The 19,208-nt window shown below is 52.7% G+C and overlaps 2 protein-coding genes across 14 annotated transcripts in view; both read left to right on the top strand.

Moving 5' to 3' along the window:
• The first annotated feature begins 69 nt into the window (after positions 1 to 69).
• Positions 70 to 14,583, top strand: Klc4 (kinesin light chain 4). 13 transcript variants are annotated; one of them, XM_075980788.1, is made up of 17 exons: positions 70 to 164; positions 1,077 to 1,154; positions 1,825 to 2,110; positions 3,622 to 3,852; positions 5,272 to 5,353; positions 5,883 to 6,102; positions 6,492 to 6,579; positions 9,132 to 9,233; positions 9,360 to 9,533; positions 9,852 to 9,951; positions 10,083 to 10,135; positions 10,299 to 10,369; positions 10,618 to 10,726; positions 12,748 to 12,888; positions 13,170 to 13,285; positions 13,423 to 13,486; positions 14,155 to 14,583. In XM_075980788.1, the coding sequence occupies exons 3-17, from the start codon at positions 1,853 to 1,855 to the stop codon at positions 14,203 to 14,205; spliced, it is 1,860 nt and encodes a 619-aa protein (XP_075836903.1). In that variant the 5' UTR covers positions 70 to 164; positions 1,077 to 1,154; positions 1,825 to 1,852; the 3' UTR covers positions 14,206 to 14,583. The 13 variants fall into 13 exon arrangements, with proteins under 13 accessions (XP_075836903.1, XP_075836900.1, XP_075836905.1 ...); XM_075980785.1 differs by having other exon boundaries at positions 1,801 to 2,110; XM_075980783.1 differs by having other exon boundaries at positions 156 to 687.
• Positions 14,584 to 15,748: 1,165 nt separating this feature from the next.
• The window catches only part of Ptk7 (protein tyrosine kinase 7 (inactive)), a 69,957-nt gene continuing 66,497 nt past the window's right edge, over positions 15,749 to 19,208 (top strand). Inside the window, exon 1 of the mRNA XM_075980780.1 lies at positions 15,749 to 15,940. Within this exon, the coding sequence (XP_075836895.1) occupies positions 15,886 to 15,940 (55 nt within the window). The 5' untranslated portion in view covers positions 15,749 to 15,885. The remainder of the gene's footprint in view (positions 15,941 to 19,208) is intronic.

The following is a 19,208-nucleotide window of genomic DNA, read 5'->3' as shown; positions in this document are numbered from 1 at the left end:
TGACGATCGGGTTCTCAGCCAATTATCGGCGGCCGCTGAGGTCGCGTGACTGGAGGCCAGGCCCCGCCCCTCAGAGCCGTCAAAACAATTGCCTCGAGCGGCAGCCATGATGAATTTAAAGGGACAGTAGCCGCCAAGGAGGCAGCCGGACCCACAGACTGCAGGTGAGTCTTCGGGAGTACCCCAGGGGCTGAGCGTTAAGATTCTACCAACTCTTATTTCCGCACTTAGGGACAAATGAATAAACCCCTTCCGACCAACCTCACAAAACTCCAGACTGACTCAAAAACTCCGCCCCCCGCGATTCTTCCCCGCCCCTCGGCGTCCAGACAGACAGCAGGACAGCCTGCCCCGCCCCCGGCGGGACCGCATGACTCTGTGACCTCGAGCTGGTCCGCTGTTGGGTCTGGGTCAGCGACTGTGCGCTCACCCGTACCTTCCTCCCCCAAGCCCCTGCCTGTCTCACTCTGTTCGCAACCTGGGGTCCCAGCGCAAGTTAGCAACCTTAAGCAGTCCTGAACCCGGACCAGGGTAGCCAGCGTTGAGCGCCTCTCCCTGTGACCACACAGTGCTCAGCAGATCTGCTATGCTCTCCTGAACCAGCAGACACTTGAGAGGCATCCTAAGGTACCGGTTAGGTGATCATGACAGACAAAGCCGTGAAGGGAGGCGATTGCAGAAATCCAGGTGGGACTCCTACCCAGGTCTCCCTGCTCAGCCCCTCACAGACACACCCCTGGCCGCAGGTCTCAGATTAAATCAGTCTTTCATTCCCTTATTGGGAGAAACTAACTCCTCGGGCCTGGAATGAGCAGACGGAGTTGAGGAAGACTGGACGTTAGCCCTGGTCTCTGAAGAACCTGTAGGCAGAAGGAGGGAGGGTGTTTGTCCTGGGTGGGGCTCTGTGCCAGGTCCTCTGGGTGGCTGTGAAGTGGCGAGAGAGAAGGGGGTGGGACTGCTGGACTTGTGGACTTTGGGCAGTGCCGAGCTTTCTAAATCTTTAGCTGCAGTTTCGAGTTTCTTCCGGGCTCAGGCCTGGGAACCGCTTGAAGCCAAGGGCTCTGCTCTGTACACAGGTAAGAAGACTTCCGAGATGAGTTTGAGGAAGTAGGAAGACAAGGCTGAATCCTGGGGGTGGCAAGTGAGGCCTGAAGGTTAGTTGGAAAGGAGCTAACCAGGTTGGGAGATGCTGGACTTAACTCCTTTGCTGACGCAGCCTGAAGACCTTCAGCCTTCCAGATCCCCATCGTGAGGACTCTCTTTCCTCCCCCACCTTTCCCATAACCTTGGGTCCTTCCCCTGTATTGGGACACTATTTTCTGCACAGAATTTGCTCTCTTTTTGGTTTTGGTTTTGTTTCGAGACAGGGTTTCTCTGTGTGTCTCTGGCTGGCCTAGAACACACAGAGAGATCCTCCTGCCTCTGTCTCGTGAGTGCTAGGCGTGCCCACCAGTGCCCGGCTGAGATTTTGTTGTCTTTAAGCCCGCTCCTGTAGCAGTTTTCTCGTGTGCCCTCTGTGATCCTCGGAATGCTGTAGACCCCCGCTCCCCTGCTCCCGTTTCCCAGCCCATGCTCTCTCAATTGCTGAGTTGTAAATTCTCTAGCTTGAAGCACACCTGTTTCGTTCTACGGACCTTTAGCCGTTAACGCCTCGCTCACCGTAGTTTCATGTCCAGTGCTAGAGCGTCCACCCCCCTTACTCGGTCTCTCTCATCAGCTCGGCCACAGGCTCTCCCATGCTCTTTCCCCTTCGCTTGGATCCCTGACACTCTCTAACCATGTGTCTTTTGTCTTTATCAGCTGAACTCTGTGGTTTCTCCCTAGCCCAGGCAAGACCCCCGCCCCCGCCAGGATGTCAGGCCTGGTGTTGGGGCAGCGGGATGAGCCTGCAGGACACCGGCTTAGCCAAGAGGAGATCCTGGGCAGTACCAGGTTGGTGAGCCAAGGGCTGGAGGCCCTACGCAGTGAGCACCAGGCTGTGCTGCAGAGCCTGTCCCATACCATTGAGTGTCTGCAGCAGGGAGGCCATGAGGAAGGCCTGGTGCATGAGAAGGCCCGGCAGCTGCGGCGCTCTATGGAGAACATCGAACTGGGACTGAGTGAGGCCCAGGTGAGAGTCACGTGTTCTTCGGCTCACTCCCCTGACGCAAGTTGGGGGTCACCTTGTCATAAAAACTTAGGTTTGTTCGGTCATTAAATGTTTATTAAGTGGCTACTGTGTGCCAGCTCTTCTGCATGCCAGTGACGCAGAACACAGTAGTATAATCCTTTGCCATTTTGGAGCGGATGTTGTAGCTGGGAGAGACAGCTAGGACACAGGTGAATAGGTAAATGATTGATTGTGGTGATTGCTAAGGACAGAAAGATAAAATAAAGGAAAGAAGTAGAGAGAGATGCAGTTTTATGTGGTATGGTCGTAAAAGGCCTTCTCAGAAGGTGAGCAGAGATCTGAGGGTGAGGGAACGAGCCGTGGAAGAAAGGGGTCCCAAGCAGGGAGGATAAGTCAGAGGCCTTCCTCTGAGTCTGGTGCTGATGTGACTGTCTCCAAAGTGAAGGGAGACAATGCAGAAAGCGAAGGAGGAGAGGGCTGCCCTTGGAGGTGGGGACAGTTCCTGTGAGCTGTCCTAGACTCTTCGCTTTCCTGTCGAGAGAGATGGGAGTTATGTTCTAAGTGATGGGATTCAACCTGAGCACCTCTTCCTTCTGACTTGAGAGTAGACAAGGGAATAAGGGCAGAAGCTGGAGACCCAGGGAGAGGTTTTTCTCTAGGTGAGAACTGTGGTTTGGCATCTGATGAAGACAATGGAGGTGGTGGAAATGGGGTTCAGATTATCTTTTTTTTTTTTTTTTTGGTTTTTCGAGACAGGGTTTCTCTGTAGCTTTGGAGCCTGTCCTGGAACTCCCTTGGTAGAGCAGGCTGGCCTCGAACTCACAGAGATCCGCGTGTCTCTGCCTCCCGAGTGCTGGGATTACAGGAGTGCGCCACCACCGCCCGGCTCAGATTATCTTTTTAAATTTAATTCATTTATTTTATGAATACAGGTCTTTTGTCTATATAATTTATGTATATAGATTATGTATGTGCCTGGTGCCCACAGAGGCCAGAAGAGCCCATTGGATCCCCTGGGGCTGGAGAGGTGGTTGTGAGCGACCATGTTGGTGCTGGAAATTGAACCCTACCCCTCTGGAAGAACAACCAGAGTTCGCTCTTAATCACTGAGCCAGCTTTCCAGCCCAATGGTTCTCAACCTGTGGATCTCAATCCCTTTTGGGATCAAACAACCCTTTCATAGGGGTTGTTTCGTATCAGATAAGCTGCATATCAGACATTTACATTCTGATTCATAACAGTATCAAAATTACAGTTATGAAGTAGCAACGAAATAATTTTATGGTTGGGGTCACCACAACACGAGGAACTGTATTAAAGGGCAGCAGCCTTAAGAAGGTTGAGAACCGCCGCTCCAGCCCCTGAGTATCTTTTGATGGTAGAGCCGTGGCTACTCACTCCTGCTTGTTGCTTCCTTGATGCCTCTCCTGGACAGGCCATCGCTCAGAAGGCCACTGTCCCCTGCGTGCTCTTCTCCAAGAGACTGTAGCTCATGTGACATTCCCACCTAGGTGATGCTGGCTCTGGCCAGCCACCTGAGCACAGTGGAGTCGGAGAAGCAGAAGCTGCGGGCTCAAGTCCGGCGGCTGTGCCAGGAGAACCAGTGGCTCCGGGACGAGCTGGCAGGCACTCAGCAGCGGCTGCAGTACAGTGAGCAGGCTGTGGCTCAGCTAGAGGAGGAAAAGAAGCACCTGGAGTTCCTGAGGCAGCTGCGCCAGTACGACGAGGATGGGCACAGCATGGTGAGCACACACAGCTAGGGTTGGCTGGCACCGCAGGCAGGGCGCAGCCTCGCCATCCCACGGGGATCACCAATGGCTAGCGTGTTCCCACTTGAAGGAATTTTATTTTCAGCTTTGATAGCAGCTCCAGATGACAGCAGGGGGAAGTAATCTCGACTTGTTCAGTCAACTTTAATTCAATATGTACTCCCCTAGAGAGTGGGGTGGAAGTTCTTGTTCCCTCAGTAAGCAGGATGTGGGGTGAGATAAGTAGTCGGACAACTCAAGCCGGGAATCTATGGCCGGGGAAGGCATAGCCCACTTTAGCAGGGGACTTCCCCTGAGCAGGTGCTTATGGGTACAGAGGAGGAGAGAAAAGCACCTGCCTTCTCAGGCTTTTAGTGTCTGTGCAGAGCTGGGCTCATTCACGAGGATGCGGGTGTGACGGGACAAAGCAGGAGTGCACAGCCTGCATGTGGCCTAGTCAGCACAGAGGGACTTCCACAGAGATAGGTCCCTGAGGGTTGGAACAGTCAGGAGGGTTCAGACAGCAGGGCGGGTTCATGGAAGTGAGTTGTGCTGGATTTTGACGGATCGTGTGGAGAAGAGGAACCTTCTGGGATGGAGGGGGTCACATTTAAGGCTCCAGGGCCAGAGTGCTGTTCTGTCCAGGGACAGTGAGGAGATAATTTGCCTGGGACACACGACAGTCTGATAGGAGGGTTTGAAGGTTCTGTGTAAGGTTGTCATCCCTGATGAAGAAAAGTGATGTTTCATTTTGGAAATGTGTTAGATAGCAAGGGCTGGGCCCTAAGCCCACACTGTGCAAAGGGAAACAGGGAGCCCCAGGCTGAGCTAGACTCTGGGTACGTGTCAGTAAGAGCAGACAGACATACTCCCCCTCAGGAGAGACGTATAATCAGTGTAAACGCAGAGGGATTGGCACAGGGCTATAATCACCAGAGGTGCGTGTCGGAGGAAGGGAGGCTGAGAATAAGGGTGCTAGGGAGAGAACTTTCTGGATGAAAAGCAGAGTCATGAGATTTTGTCTAAGATGTCTCTGGCTTTTACATCTAAGACACCTGTGTGTGGCTGGGTCAGTTACTGGTTTCCCAGGGGCAGAGGCCTTGCGTGACTTGGTCAGCCATTTTTCTTTCCCAGGGCAGAGGTTGGAACAGAGTCTTTTTGGCTCCCCTGTTGTTGATTTTGTGGCTTAGAAGAACCCCTAAGCCAGGTGATAGTGGTGCATGTCTTTAGTCTCAGCACTCAGGAGGCAGAGGCACGTGGATCTCTGTGAGTTCAAGGCCAGCCTGGTATATAAGAGCTAGTTTCAGGACAAGGTACAAAGCTATAGAGAAACCCTGTCTCGAAAAACAAAACAGCAGCAACAACAAAAAGGAAGAGGCCACTGTGGCTGGCATGCTGTCCTTTCTCTTCCAGGAGGAGAAGGAAGGAGATGCCACCAAGGATTCCCTGGATGACCTCTTCCCCAACGAGGAGGAGGAAGACTCCAACAATGACTGTGAGTCTGCCTGTGGGACTGCAGGGTGACGAGGGGCGGCCAGAAGCTGCCTCAAGCTGTAGTCCACTCTGACTAGAGTCTCCACATCTACAGACACGTTCTCCACTTCCTCTGGGGACTGGGTGGGTCCCAGGCTAGGACATGAGTTCCCCTCCTCCCTTGTGCCCATCAACATTTAACGTGTCAGGCAATAGCAATTCCAAGACGAAAAAGATGCTGGTTCCATCAGTAAGTTCACAGTCTGTGGAAGATAACCCTAGGCTGGAGCCCCATGGATTTCCCCAGCCTCTCCTATATGCTTTGCCGGGCATTTCTAGCACATGCTTATTGAGTAAATGTTAGCCTAGTGACTTACTGGGAGAATAAATAGGATTGTGACGGGCACAGGTGCAAGCAAGGGTGTGGGCAAAAGGACAGCAGTGGTGGCAGGTCTCCTTTGGGACAAAGGGTGGGCAGAGGGGAAGGCATGTGGTAAAGGGAAAGGAGGAGTCCTCTGAGGAAATGCCCTGTCTTTTCTGCGGTGAGTTAGTGTCCCGTGGCCAGGGTGCTACAGCAGCCCAGCAGGCCGGATATGAGATCCCAGCAAGGCTGCGGACCCTGCACAACCTGGTCATCCAGTATGCAGCTCAAGGACGCTATGAGGTGGCTGTGCCCCTCTGCAAGCAGGCACTAGAGGACCTGGAGCGCACCTCCGGCCGAGGTCACCCTGATGTGGCTACTATGCTCAACATCCTGGCTTTGGTGTACCGGTGAGCACTGCTCTCCTCCACTGTCTACAACAGCTCACTTGCTGTCTCCCCTCCTCTCTGCTGGCCTGCCAGAGACACCTTGCAAGGCTGTGTCCCCCACTTTCTCCATCCCAAACCCTTGACCTCAGAGAATACTAATCTCTCAGGCTCTTTGTTTCTCTGGCCTCTCTGAAGGGTGTGTGTATGTGTGTGTGTCTCATTCAGGTTGTTGGATTTCTCTTGGGACTGCAGTATTCTGCAGCCTGGTGTGTGTTATCAAGCTTATTCCTGCCCCAACATGTTCCCTGATTTCAGGGGAGTCCCTAATCTCCTCTCAAAGGACTGCGGGAGGGAAGGAGAGAGCACGGGGACAGTGCATGCTAACACGCATCATTTGTGCTACTTTCCAGGGACCAGAATAAGTACAAGGAGGCTGCCCACCTGCTGAACGATGCCCTCAGCATCCGGGAGAGCACCCTGGGCCGGGACCACCCAGCCGTCAGTATTCCTGGTCCACTTACTCTCGTTCATCTCCGTTGTCTGGGTCTCTTAGTCCTTTGTGTGCTGCCCTGGGTCTGCTCACCCCAGCTGCTATAAGGAGGCTCGAGGGCTTCCAGGCTCTGTCCAGCCATCTCAGTGTTTCTCAGTTTTCTGAGACCTAGTCACTCCTTTTGCATTGCTTACATTTTATAGTAGTGTATAGTAATTGTACAAATAACAGGTTTAATTATGACATTTTCTTAGAAAAAAATCAACCCTTTTTCTTCTATTTTAATTTTATGTGTATGGGTAGCTTGCCTGCATGTGTGTTTGTGCACCGTGTGTATATAGTGCCTATGAGGCCAAAGAGGGCATCAGATCCTCCATCTGGGTGCTGGGAATATAATATAGGTCCTTTGGAAGAGCAGGTTGCAGTTAGCCCCCGAGCCATCGCTCCAGCCCATGGTAGTCAGTTCATGCACGTATATAAATTACTCTGACCGCATTCATCCTCCCTATTCCCTCTTTTCATTCTCCCCTTTTCCTCGTGTTTTCTTAGGATGTTAGAGAAGCAGTCTACCACTGAACTTTGACTCAGTGAGTCAGTATCCCTAGACCTTTGATGCTCTTTTGTTTTTTTTTTCAAGATAGGGTTTCTCTGTAGTTTTTAGAGCCTGTCCTGGAACTAACTCTTGTAGACCAGGCTGGCCTCGATCTCACAGAGATCCACCTGCCTTTGCCTCCCAAGTGCTGGGATTAAAGGCATGCGCCACCACCGCCTGGCAATGCTCTTTTTATGACAATGTTTTTTTCTTGAAATTTAACTTATAACTAATATATCCTACCCATACATAAGATTTCCCCCAAAAGGTAACAGGACTAAAACATAACTCCAGTGAATATAAAAGAGAGAATGGCTTGGCGGTGGTGGTGCATGCTTTATTCCCAGCACTTGGGAGCAAAGATCTCTGTGAGTTCGAGGCCAGCCTGGTCTACAGAGCGAGTTCCAGGACAGGCTCCAGAGCTACACAGAGAAACCCTGTCTGGAAAAAATAAACAACAGCAAAAGAGACAGAATGTAATTTTTAATTGCATAGTACATATAATATGATGTAAAATAAATAGCTGAATATGACTATACTAGAAGGTAAAACAAAATAATCTAACGTTGGATTTATCATAGAAGTGCTAAGACAAAAATTGAAAGCCATCTAGGCACGGTGGTACATGCCTTTAATCCCAGCACTTGGGAGGCATAGGCAGGTAGATCTTTGTGAGTTCGAGGCCAGCCTGGTCTACAGAGTGAGTTCCAGAGCAACATAAAGAAACCCTGTCTAAAAAAACAAAAACAAAACAAACAAACAAAAAAAAAACTAGAATTTTTTCTTTTTTTGTAAAGAAGGAGTTGGGGGCTGGAGAGGTGGCTCAGCACTTAAGAGAGTGTACTGCTCTTGCAGAGGACTGGAGTTTAGTTCCCAGCACCCAGGTCAGGTGGCTCACAGCAATCAGCATCTGCCACCTCTGCCTCTGGTCTCCACTTCATTAAGAGGTTTTTTTTTTTTGAGATTTATTCTGTCTGCATGTATGCCTGCAGGCCAGAAGAGGGCACCAGATGGTTGTGAGCCACCATGTACTTGTTGGGAATTGAACTCAGGCCCTCTGGAAGAGCAGCCAGTGCCTTCCAGCCCCTCATTAAGAGCTTTTTTTAAAAGGAGAAAGTTCTAGTACTAGCCTTGAGTAGGGACAGAATGCCAGCATTTGGCGGGTTGTCATGGTTGAGAAAGTGAGCAGTAAGTCTCTGGAGATGAGGTGACCTTGTGAGAGCAGTCCCTGAGATGTCACATTAGCTAGGCAGGGCTGCTGCATCTCAGCCGCACTGGGATCTTGACCCCCTTCCCAGTGATAGCAGTGTTTCTGCGCGCGCACACACTCACACACATGCGTGCGCATACACTCACGCACGTGCGTGCGCGCACACTCACACACATGCACACTCACACACGCGTGCGCACACACATGCACACACACACATGTGCGTGCGCACATACATGCACACTCACGCGCACACACACAATGCACACTCACACACGTGCACACTCACGCGCGCGCACACACACATGCACACTCACACACGTGCGCACACACACTCACACACACACACTATCCACAGCTTTCCTGCCTCCCTTTGTGGATAGCACTGAAATGCTGCCAGAAACCACCTTTATAAATTTTTAGAAATTCCTCTAGAGGGCGATACCCTCACCCTCATAGAGTTCCAGCCATTCTGTAGTTTCCCCCTTTCTAGCCTCTGGCTCTGGTAGTTGACTGTGTCCTTTTTAGAGAGCATGAACACAGTCCAGAGGTCGGAGGACAACCAAGTTCTTAGAGTTGGTTCCCTCCTTTCTCTGTGAATTTAGGTCTGCAGGCTTGACAGCAAGCATTTTCCTTGCTGAGCAATCTCACCAATATGGAGTCTGTGTCTCTTGTTGCCTTGGACTCTGCTGTGCATGGAGAAAACTGGAGATTCATTTGCAACACTGGTGTGTGATGGGGTTTGCTTTCCTTTGCAGGTGGCTGCCACACTCAACAATCTGGCTGTGTTGTATGGCAAAAGGGGTAAATACAAGGAGGCAGAGCCATTGTGCCAGCGGGCACTGGAGATCCGAGAAAAGGTGCCACACTCATCCTCCCCCTCCCCTGTCCTCTACTGACTTTCCTTCTTCCTTTTTTTCCTTCTGCTCCTCATGTGCACACATACATAATTATAGTCACTTGTCTGTTCTTTTGCTCGATCTCAGGTCTTGGGCACTGACCACCCAGATGTGGCAAAGCAGCTAAACAACTTGGCCCTCCTGTGTCAAAACCAGGGCAAGTACGAGGCAGTGGAACGCTATTACCAGAGGGCGCTAGCTATCTATGAGAGCCAGCTAGGGCCCGACAACCCTAATGTAGCTCGGACCAAGAACAACCTGGTAAGGAAGGAAGGGACAGGTGGGTGGGGACAGACGGGGAGGAAAAGGACTCTCACGCTCTCACGTGGGTTCTGGACTCAGAAAACATCAGAATGAGGCAATGCCTTTGCCAACTTCATGCCTATCTCCAGGGCTGCCTTTCAGGACCAGAGGTTCCCGGTCATACTGGGAGTTGGGTGGGAATAACGTTAACCCTCAGCTATAACAGATTGAATGAGGAGGGTCTCAGGGACAGACACCAAGAGGTAGAACTCCCTGAGTCTGGCTGAGACCTGCTTCCTTCCGCCTCTTGCTCCTATGTGTCTGTTCTGTCTCTAGGCGTCCTGTTACCTAAAGCAGGGCAAGTACTCAGAGGCTGAGACTCTGTACAAAGAGATCCTGACCCGTGCCCATGTGCAGGAGTTTGGATCTGTGGATGGTGAGTGGTAAGGTCTGGGAAGGGGACCACACATAGATTGATAGGGACAGCTTCAATGCCTGTGGGTTCTGACTCCCCACATAGTCCCCAAATCTGTTATCTTACCTCCTCACTCAGTATATCATCCGCAGATGACCACAAGCCTATCTGGATGCATGCTGAGGAGCGGGAGGAAATGAGCAAAGTGAGTAGGGGATCCAGCCCACATTACCACCTCTGGCTCGGTCCTTGTTAGTTTAGCAACTCCCTTCTTGCCCCGGCCCTCAGTGTACAGTGCCTTTCCCAACCCAGTCTGCATCTTAGCCCTGTGCTCACCTTTTCCCAGCATCTCTGTACTTTATCCCCAGAGACGGCACCGGGAGAGTGGCATACCCTATGCGGAGTATGGAGGGTGGTACAAGGCCTGCAAAGTAAGCAGGTGAGCTGCTGGAGAGATTGTAGTCTCTGCTGCTTCTCTGTCCAGGCTCCTGATGCCAGAACCTGCTTCCCTTCGACTGTCTCTCAGCCTTTCCCCTGCCCCCTCCCCTGGCCTCTTCTGTTCTCTTGTTTTTGTGGTGCTAAGGGTTTCTGCAGAGCCTGCATATGCTTGCCAAGTGTTCCGCTGTTGGGCCACATTCTCACCCCACCTCTGAACCATTCTCCCTGCCTTCTCCGATCTCCCTGCAGCCCCACAGTGAACACTACTCTAAGAAACCTAGGGGCTCTGTACAGGCGCCAAGGAAAGCTGGAGGCGGCTGAGACCTTGGAGGAATGTGCCCTGCGTTCCCGGAAACAGGTCAGAAGCCCACAGCACAGGGCAGTGGTGCCTCTCTGTGATCTTGGCACTTGGGAGGCTGAAGCAAGAGGGAGTTCCAGACTAGCCATGGTTACTTAGTAAGATCCTGTATCAGGAATGGATAACTCAGCAATTGCCAGCACTTGCTGCTGTTGCACAGGACCCAGGTTCAGTTCCTAGCACCCACATCAAGCAGCTCACAACTGCTTGTTACTCAAATTCCACAGGATTCAATGCCATCTTCTGACCTCCATGGGTATCAGCATGCATGTGACTCACATACATTACTCAGGCAGACACATAAACACATAAGATGAATAAATCTTTTTTTTCCCCCACCCTGAGATAGGGTTTCTCTGTGTAGCCCTGGCTATCCTGGAACTCACTCTGTAGACCAGGCTGGCCTCGAACTCAGATCCCCCTGCCTCTGCCTCCAGAGTGCTGGGATTAAAGGCGTGCGCCACCACACCCAGCCAGTAAATAAATCTGAGAGCAAGCGAGAGAGAGAGCGAGAGTGAGTGCTGTCTCAAATGCGAGTGCTGTCTCAAACAAAAATGACGGTCCAGAGTGGGAACACCGAGAAGGAAGGGCCAGGGCACTAGGGACTGCTGGGGTTTCTCATGCATGAGGAACTGCTGGGGTTTCTCGTGCGTGTGCTGAAGAGGGTGAGGCGGTATTGTGACTGTAGTGGTTTTAAAAGAATTTTATCATCATCATCATTACATATAGTGTTCTGCCTGCATGTGTGCCTGCAGCCAGAAGAGGGCACCAGATCTCATTACAGATGGTTGTGAGCTACTATGTGGTTGCTGGGAATTGAACTCAGGACCTCTGGAAGAGCAGCCAGTGCTCTAACCTGTGAGCCATCTCTCCAGCCCCAGCTGTGGTTTTTAAGAATGTTTTCACTCCAAACTTGTCGTTCTTGTCATGGCACAGATTCGGATTCCTTTCACAGTTGGTATGGTAGCTCATGCCTGAATTTCTGGTATTCAGGAGGCCGAGGCAGAATTATTACTGTGAGTTTGAGGCTAGCCTGGGCTACATGATGAGTTCTAGGCTAACTTCAGTTACAGAGTTTCAGCCTTGTTTCAAAAACAGAACAGAGCTGGTAAGCTGGCTTGGTGGGAAAAGGAGCTTCTATGCAGTCCTGAGAAGCTGAGTTCAACCCCTCTGTAAAAGTGGAAGGAGGGCGTTACTCCAAACACTCAAGCTGTGGCAATGTGTATGTCTCTTTCCCATCATGCACAATAATGATGAAATCGAGTGGGGTGAGTAGTGTGGGAAGACAACCAGGAAGACCTAAGTTGGGAGGCAGAGACAAGAGGCTCCTTGGGGTTTGCTGGCTAGCCAGTCCAGCCAAATTGGCGAACTCTAAGTATAGTGAGAGCTCGTCTCAAAGAAGACAGTGTGAAGAGCAGTCGGGAGGACAGTCGCTGCTCTCTACAACAACGCATTCAAATACACACAACAAAAAACAGAACAATGCAAACTGGACTCACCTCACTAGGTGAAACTGTGGAAGGGCAGCTTTCCCTTCCACAGGCCGGTGAGGTTGAGGATTTCTTGGTTGCAGATCTCAACTGACTTAGTAAGTCGTCCATTCACTCTGGGACACAGCTACACGAAGCCTGTGTTAGGATGCACTAGAGCCACACAAAGCATGTCCTGCCTGTGTTTGTGTCAGGGCCATCATAAGGAGGGAAATGCTGTCCTTGCAGTACCTGATAGAAAAAAGATCAAAAGCCCATCCTGAGATTTAAGGAATATGAAGTTCTTTCCTTCTATTTTTTTTCCTTTAAAGATTTTAGTATGTTGTGTGTGTGTATTTTGCCTGCATGTGTGTCTGTATGCCAAATGTATGTAGTGCTCACAGAGGTCAGAAGAGGGCACTGGATCCCTGGCTCTAGAGTTACTGGCATTGTGAGCTGCCATGTGGGCACTGGGAACGTAACCTGTGTCCTGGAAGAGCAACTGGTGCTTTTATGGCTGAGCCATCTTCCTAGCATCTCCTCCTCTTCCAGGGTACTGACCCCATCAGTCAGACCAAGGTGGCAGAGCTGCTTGGGGAAGGCGATAGTAGAAGGACCTCCCAGGAGGGCCCTGGGGACAGTGTGAAATTCGAGGGAGGTGAAGATGCATCAGTGGCTGTCGAGTGGTCAGGGGTAAGTCTGCTCATTGCCACTGCCCAGCCTTTTCCCTTCTTGCTGGGCACTGAGAAGCTCCGAGGCTTCTTTCTCCAAGTTCATACAGGGTATTAATCGTATTATCCCCACCAATTAGCTCATCCTTTTAGGTCTGTCCCTGGGAATCTGCTTTTGAGGGGGCTCTTGTTTTCAGTCACTGGGCCTCAGGGACGGGGGCAGGTGCAGAATAGATGGCAGGAGTAGACTTGGAAGCCAGGCTACATGGAACCCCATTTGCTCCTACTGCCAATCTCTGCTAGGATGGCAGTGGCGCCCTGCAGAGGAGCGGCTCTCTGGGAAAGATTCGGGATGTGCTTCGTAGAAGCAGTGAACTCCTGGTGAGGAAGCTCCAAGGGACTGAGCCTCGGCCATCCAGGTACGTGACAAGCTCAAGATGGCAAAGCATCCTCAAGCCGGTGGCTGCAGCTCCCCTTGGTGCTGGAGCAATGGCCTAGACGTGTCCTACACGGAGGGACAGTGGACTGGCCTCAGTTCTCTCGTTCTCTCCTGTAGCAGCAACATGAAGCGGGCAGCCTCGCTGAACTACCTGAATCAGCCCAGTGCAGCCCCACTCCAGGTGAGCAAAGGGCTCCAGAAAGCAGCTCCAGGGCAGCAGGAAGGGGAAAGGGTTATCTATGAGGAAGTTGGCCTGGGAGACCTACCGGAGCCCTTCAGGAGTCCAGCTGATGGGGTGGTAATGGAGGTGCTGGGCATAGGGGGGCAGTCTCAGATGCTGGGCACTGGTGGCACATGCCTCTAATCCCAGCACTTAGGAAGCAGAGGCAGGCAGATCTCTCTGAGTTCAAGGCCAGCCTGGTCTCAGAGGGAGCTCCAGGTTAGCCAGGTCTACTGCATAGAGAAGCCCTGTCTCTAAAAAGAGAGAGCGAATGAGAGAGAGGGAGGGAGGGAGGGAGGGAGAGAGAGAGAGAGAGAGAGAGAGAGAGAGAGAGAGAGAGAAAGAGAGAGTTAGTGCTAGACAGTAGCAAGTTAATCAGGAGAGGACCTCCAAACTGGTAAGGAATTAAAACAGAGCAACAGAAAAGGTATTAAATCTCTTTGAGGAAACAGCAATGCTATTTTCAACGCAGCAGCCTCTTGTATCGGCTCATTCACAGTACAAGCCAGTGCTCCTGGGTGGAGGTGAGGCGGCCCAGCCCAGGTCCAGAGAGGCCTAGGACAGCTGTGGGCCAGGCAGGCTCCAGGAGTTCCCTGTGCTCATGGGGTGGCTGGTCTTATCTGTTTCAGGGTTCCCGGGGCCTCAGTGCCAGCACGATGGACCTTTCTTCAAGCAGCTGACGTTCAAACAACCCCCATGCTCTCCTCAGCCCTCACAGCAATCCCCCACTGCTCCTGTCCCTTCCCCAACCCAAATGGGAAGGTGAAGAAGGAGCAGTTTAAAGGGAAGATTGCTGCCTCCAGAGTCTAGGCTCCTTCCTCAGGAATGCCCCTTTGGAAGGGACTCAGGTTATGTTCTCTACTTTGGAGTCCTCTAGAGTAGCTCACTGAGGCTCCAAGGTGGGTGAAAGGCAGGTATGCACCTCCAGGGTGTGCCTGCTGCTGGTTTTTCTGTCAGAGGGTTTGGGGCTGGCTTCTTTCATCCCCTGCCCTCTGCTGCCTCACTTCAGGTCCATGTATTTCACGATGTTTCTTTAATAAAAGAATCAGGTAACCTTTTGCTGCTCGAGTCTTGATTGAAGAATGGGTGTGTTGGGACCCTTGACAGGGTGAGGGCAATGGTACATGGGACAGCAGGATTGTGAATCCTGGCTTTTTCCCGTTTTCCTCCCTGTGTTTGTACCCTCTTTAGTGGGGCCTGGAGGAAGGCATCTGGGGGATGGGGAAGGAGGCCTACAAGGAGAAGGTGCTGTGGACTGGGTTGTCAGGGACATGTGGTGGCCATGTGGCAGGACCCTGGAGTCCTGGCGCCACTTCTCCTGCCTGTGAGGCCCTCTGTGGCTTCCTTCCCTCCTCCCAGCTGCTTGGGGGAAGGGATGTCTAAGCAGGCCTGGGGGGCCCTCCAGAGCCAGAAGGGGGACAAGGCACTACCCATCCCCTCTTGCATATCCTGGAGGCCTGTCAGCAGCTGGGGCCCATCTTCTAAAGCTTGACTTCTCCTGACCCGCCTCCCACACCCCTTGCTGCTTTCACAACAAAGAAAGAATGTGGGGGTGGTGGCGCTGGGGGTGGAGGGTGCCTGGAACAAGGGCTGTGTTGGGCCTCCCCACAGCTGGAGATTTGGCCATGCCCTGACACAGCCCAGACTGCCTGGAGATGGACTTGGGATGAATGTCTGCCTAATAGCTTTCACTGGCGCCCAGAGTCCAGTATTTCTACCTTGGGTTCAGATTCGGCCAGCGCCAAAGCTAACTCCAGTCACGCCCCCTCCCCCCCCTCTAGCTACATCTGTTCCGCAGGGCACCACAGTTATGCCCTCGTTGTCTTCTTTGTGGCCGCCTGTGACACCATGCTGGTCTGCCTCCCAGCTCTTTGGGTAGCTTGTCTCTACCAACTTGGGGAATACGGGGCATATACTACTGTTCTAGACCTCCACGTAGGTCCATAGTGACCATCTTTCCTAAGGATGGTCACAGAAAGAGAGTCACTTTGGTTCTCCTGCGTCCCGGTGGACAAACCAGGCGGTGGGCACAACATCCGCGTCTCTGGCACTCCCCTGGGACCGCCACTGTCCCCCGTCCCTCTCCGGATCCTTCCCTCAATGGCCAGCTCCTCCCCTCGACGGCGAGGAGGGGGGCGTCAAGGGGCGGGGCGCCGTGCGGGCGGAGGGGAGGGGGCGTCGGGGGCGTGGCTTGGCGGCCGCGGTGGCGCGCGAGGGCTCGGAGGTACGGGGCGCGCGCGGCTCCAGCTCGGGACGCCTCGGGCTCGGGCTGCGGCTGCTGCAGCGGCCCCCGCGCTCCGGTCCGCGCTCCCGCTCGTCCGTGCGCCTTGAATCTCGCTGCTCCCCTGCCGCCCGCCACGATGGGAGCCCGCCCGCGACCTCTGCTCAGTACTCTGCTGTTGCCGCTGCTGGCCGGTGAGTCTCCCGAGAACCAGGGGTACCGAGCTAGGCTTTGAGAAGCGCGGTAGTCCCGGGAGCTGGAAGGGCCCTGGAGAGGTGGGCAGGGCGATTGGGGCAGTGGAGAGGCTCGCTGGGAGTTTGGGGATCCGGGGTTGGCGACGCCCCCGTGCGCGCGCGGTGCCCTGGGGCGCGGGGACGCGTTTGCTGCGAGTTCTACCGACCGGTCCGCCCGCCCGATCCGAGAGTTGTCCGGAGTCGCCAGCTCCCGAGCCCTACTGGGGAGCTCCTTTTTGGGGAACAGCGCCCTCCCATCCCGTGAGAGGGTGCCGACACCCTGGGAGGGTCCCGGGCCTTGGAGCCCAGGTGAGGGAGACCGGCCTGGGTCCCAATCCCGACCGACTTGACCTAGGGCGCGCCTGGCGCGGAGCTTTGTTACCTATACCGGCCCGATGCGCCTGGCTCCCTCCCGTAAAGTTCCGGGGCAAAGCTGGAACCCCAGATGGCCCTGCCCGTGAGGGCAGGTTAGACTGAGGGGTGCCTCATCTCCTCAAACTAGGCCCGAGCCTTGAGCCCACTCGGTGCCAGGGTCGTATCCCGGGAGCGGAGGGTCCCAGGCTGTAGTAGTGACTAATGTGTTGAAGGCCTCTGCCAAAATCGGGCATGGCCGGCTTGCCAAGGTGCGGACGGGCTTTGCTCTGCTGTTTCCTGGATTTCCATCCTGTCGGTGCTCTGGGAGGAAAGAAATATCTGTCTTCCTAAGGGCAGAAAGGCAAAAAAGCTCAACTCTGGCTTTTAGTGGAGGGCCTATGTACTTTGATGAGGGTGTGGCCCACGTCTCCAGGGCAAACAAGGGGCACCACATCCTGCAGATTATTAGTTCCCGGCTGATCACACCTGAAAGTCAGTCACCACTAAAGGTGTTGGAAGTGATTTAACCGGAAATCGCCACGCTACTCAAATAACGCATTCTGCTAGTCCCAGTCAGCAAGGACCAAATGACGGCTCCTCACCTGAGGAGACAACAACCCCTTCTGTGGTGTTCCGCCAAACAGCCCTCTTTAGGGGGGGACATTCTGCCCATTCTGTCTTAGGTGATCACTTAACCATTCCTTTAAAGAGTGCCAGTCTGGCCGGCAGGGGCAGGGAATTGTCTGCTGTCATCTCCCTGACCAGCTGTTGAGGGTTTAGGGGCCAGAGAATGAAAGTCTCTCCCACTCGAGTTATTAAAAAAAAGAGGTAAGCAGAGTCCAGAAAGAACCCGTCCTGGGAATTCCTAGCTGGTATATGTGTGGTAGTTACTGCTCATGGCGAAGTCCCACATCTGCTCCCGGAGGAAGTGTGGAAGTTTTTTTTTTTCTTTTAAACACAGCCAGGATGAGGGTGCAGCCATATGGGCAAGCAGCCCCAGCTCACAGGCCTCCTGGGCTGCCTGGTGGGTTTTGGTGTGTGGCTCCGCTGGCTGTGCCTGTCTTTGCTCCTGTGGTTCATCTTTATGAAGTCTGATGGAGATGGGGCCCTGGCCACACCAGTTGCTGAATTTCTTCTGTGAGGACTCTGAACTTCAGCGATGGGTGTTCTGGGGAGGGGGTGTGTGAGTGTGAGCCGGAAGTTGGACCGGAGGGAGTTGGGAGTATCTTGTGCTCTGCAAAGAAACATTTTAATGAGGGCCTTAAATCAGTTCTAGCAAACGTGCCTTGGTGTGGAACCTGTCCCTGTGCTGTGGCGCCTGCTGTTCTGGGGAAGTCCAGGGGCTCTCCCCACCCCAGATGCATGTCTTCAGGGGGCAAGGATTTCTTTACTAGATCACAGCACGTTTTTCCTTCTTGTTTAACAGTGTCATTAACTGAAGTTTTAGGCAGACCTCGATGTTAATAAGGCTGGGGCTAGGGACCTAGCCTGGTCGGATTTGTGGATTAAACCATTTTGAAGTTTGGGTAATGAAGCTGTAAATGTCTGAGTTTCTTTCCAAACTTTGAGATCCCTGGTGTGATAAATACCCGGTGGAGGAAGAGAAGGCTTAAGGTTTGGAACTAGAATCCCCCCTCCACTCCCGCAACTGCCATTTTTGAAGACAGAGTCTTTTTATATGCTCTCAGACTGGCCCTAGACTCCTTGTGCAACCCTCTCTGGACTAGAACTCATGATTCTCCCGCCTCAGCCTCCTGAATGGTGAGACTAGAGAACAGGAGATCCACACCTGGCCAAACCCGGGAATCTTTTCTGTGTTGTTGTTAAATTATTTGTTACATTTATTTGTGTGTATATGTGCACACATGGTTACATACGTCACGGCATGCTTGTGGAGGTCAGAAGACTGGAATCTGTTCTTTCCTTTCACTATGTGGGTTCCAGGGACGACACCCAGTCTGTCATGCTTGGTGGCAGGTACCTCTCCCTGCTAACCCACCTTTGGCCGGATGTAATTTGTACCTGCTCCTCTTTCCTCTCCTGGTCCTTGGATCTCCAGGCTTTTGCATCTCTGGAAACTGAATCCTCACTTTCTGGGATCTGCTGTTCTAAGGACTGGATTCCCAACATGCTGCAGCCTGTAATTCAGACCTAGTACTTGCCTCTATCAGTGGTGGCTTTTGCAATGGGAGGACGAGGCTAACTCTTCACATCTCTCGTGTGTGTGTGTGTGTGTGTGTGTGATCAGAGCAACAGTGACTCCCGGCAGAGCTCATACTATGATGCTCCTGTGAGCTAGACAAGTTTCTTTTTCTCTTCACTTTTTTTTTATTTTGGTTTCAAGACAGGGTTTCTCTTTGTAGCTCTGGCTGTCCTGGAACTTGCTTTTTTTCTTTTCTAATTAATTTTTTTTTCATTTATTTTACATACCGACTACACTTTCCCCTCTTTTCCTCCCATTCCCTGCCCCTGGAACAAGCCTCTGCCTCTTGAGTGCTGGGATTGAAGGTGTGCGCGTGCGCCACCACCGCCCCTGTATCTCCATCTTTACAGTCATCTTCAACAATAAACAACCAACAGCTGGCCTGTTTGCCATCTCCTAAAACATCCTGTATTCTCCACTCGAGGCCTGCACTCTTGTGTGTGGCTTGCCTCGGCCCACCTCTGCAGCTCCCGAGATCCCCAGAGTCTCCTGGAACCCGTCCTGGCCTGGGTCTTGCTGTGTAGCTAGGGATGCCCTCCTGCCTGTTGAATTACAGGTGTGCCACCGTGCCCGGTTTTATTCAGTACGGGGGTTGAAATCAAGGGCTCACAGCATACTAGGCAAGCAGTCTGCTGACTGAGCTCCCATAGGCTCTCATCCTTACACATAGCA

This window comes from Microtus pennsylvanicus, chromosome 7, assembly GCF_037038515.1.
Source record: "Microtus pennsylvanicus isolate mMicPen1 chromosome 7, mMicPen1.hap1, whole genome shotgun sequence".
Classification (NCBI taxonomy): domain Eukaryota; kingdom Metazoa; phylum Chordata; class Mammalia; order Rodentia; family Cricetidae; genus Microtus; species Microtus pennsylvanicus.
Note: the sequence above shows the minus strand (reverse complement) of the source record. Positions and strands in the feature narration are given on the sequence as shown.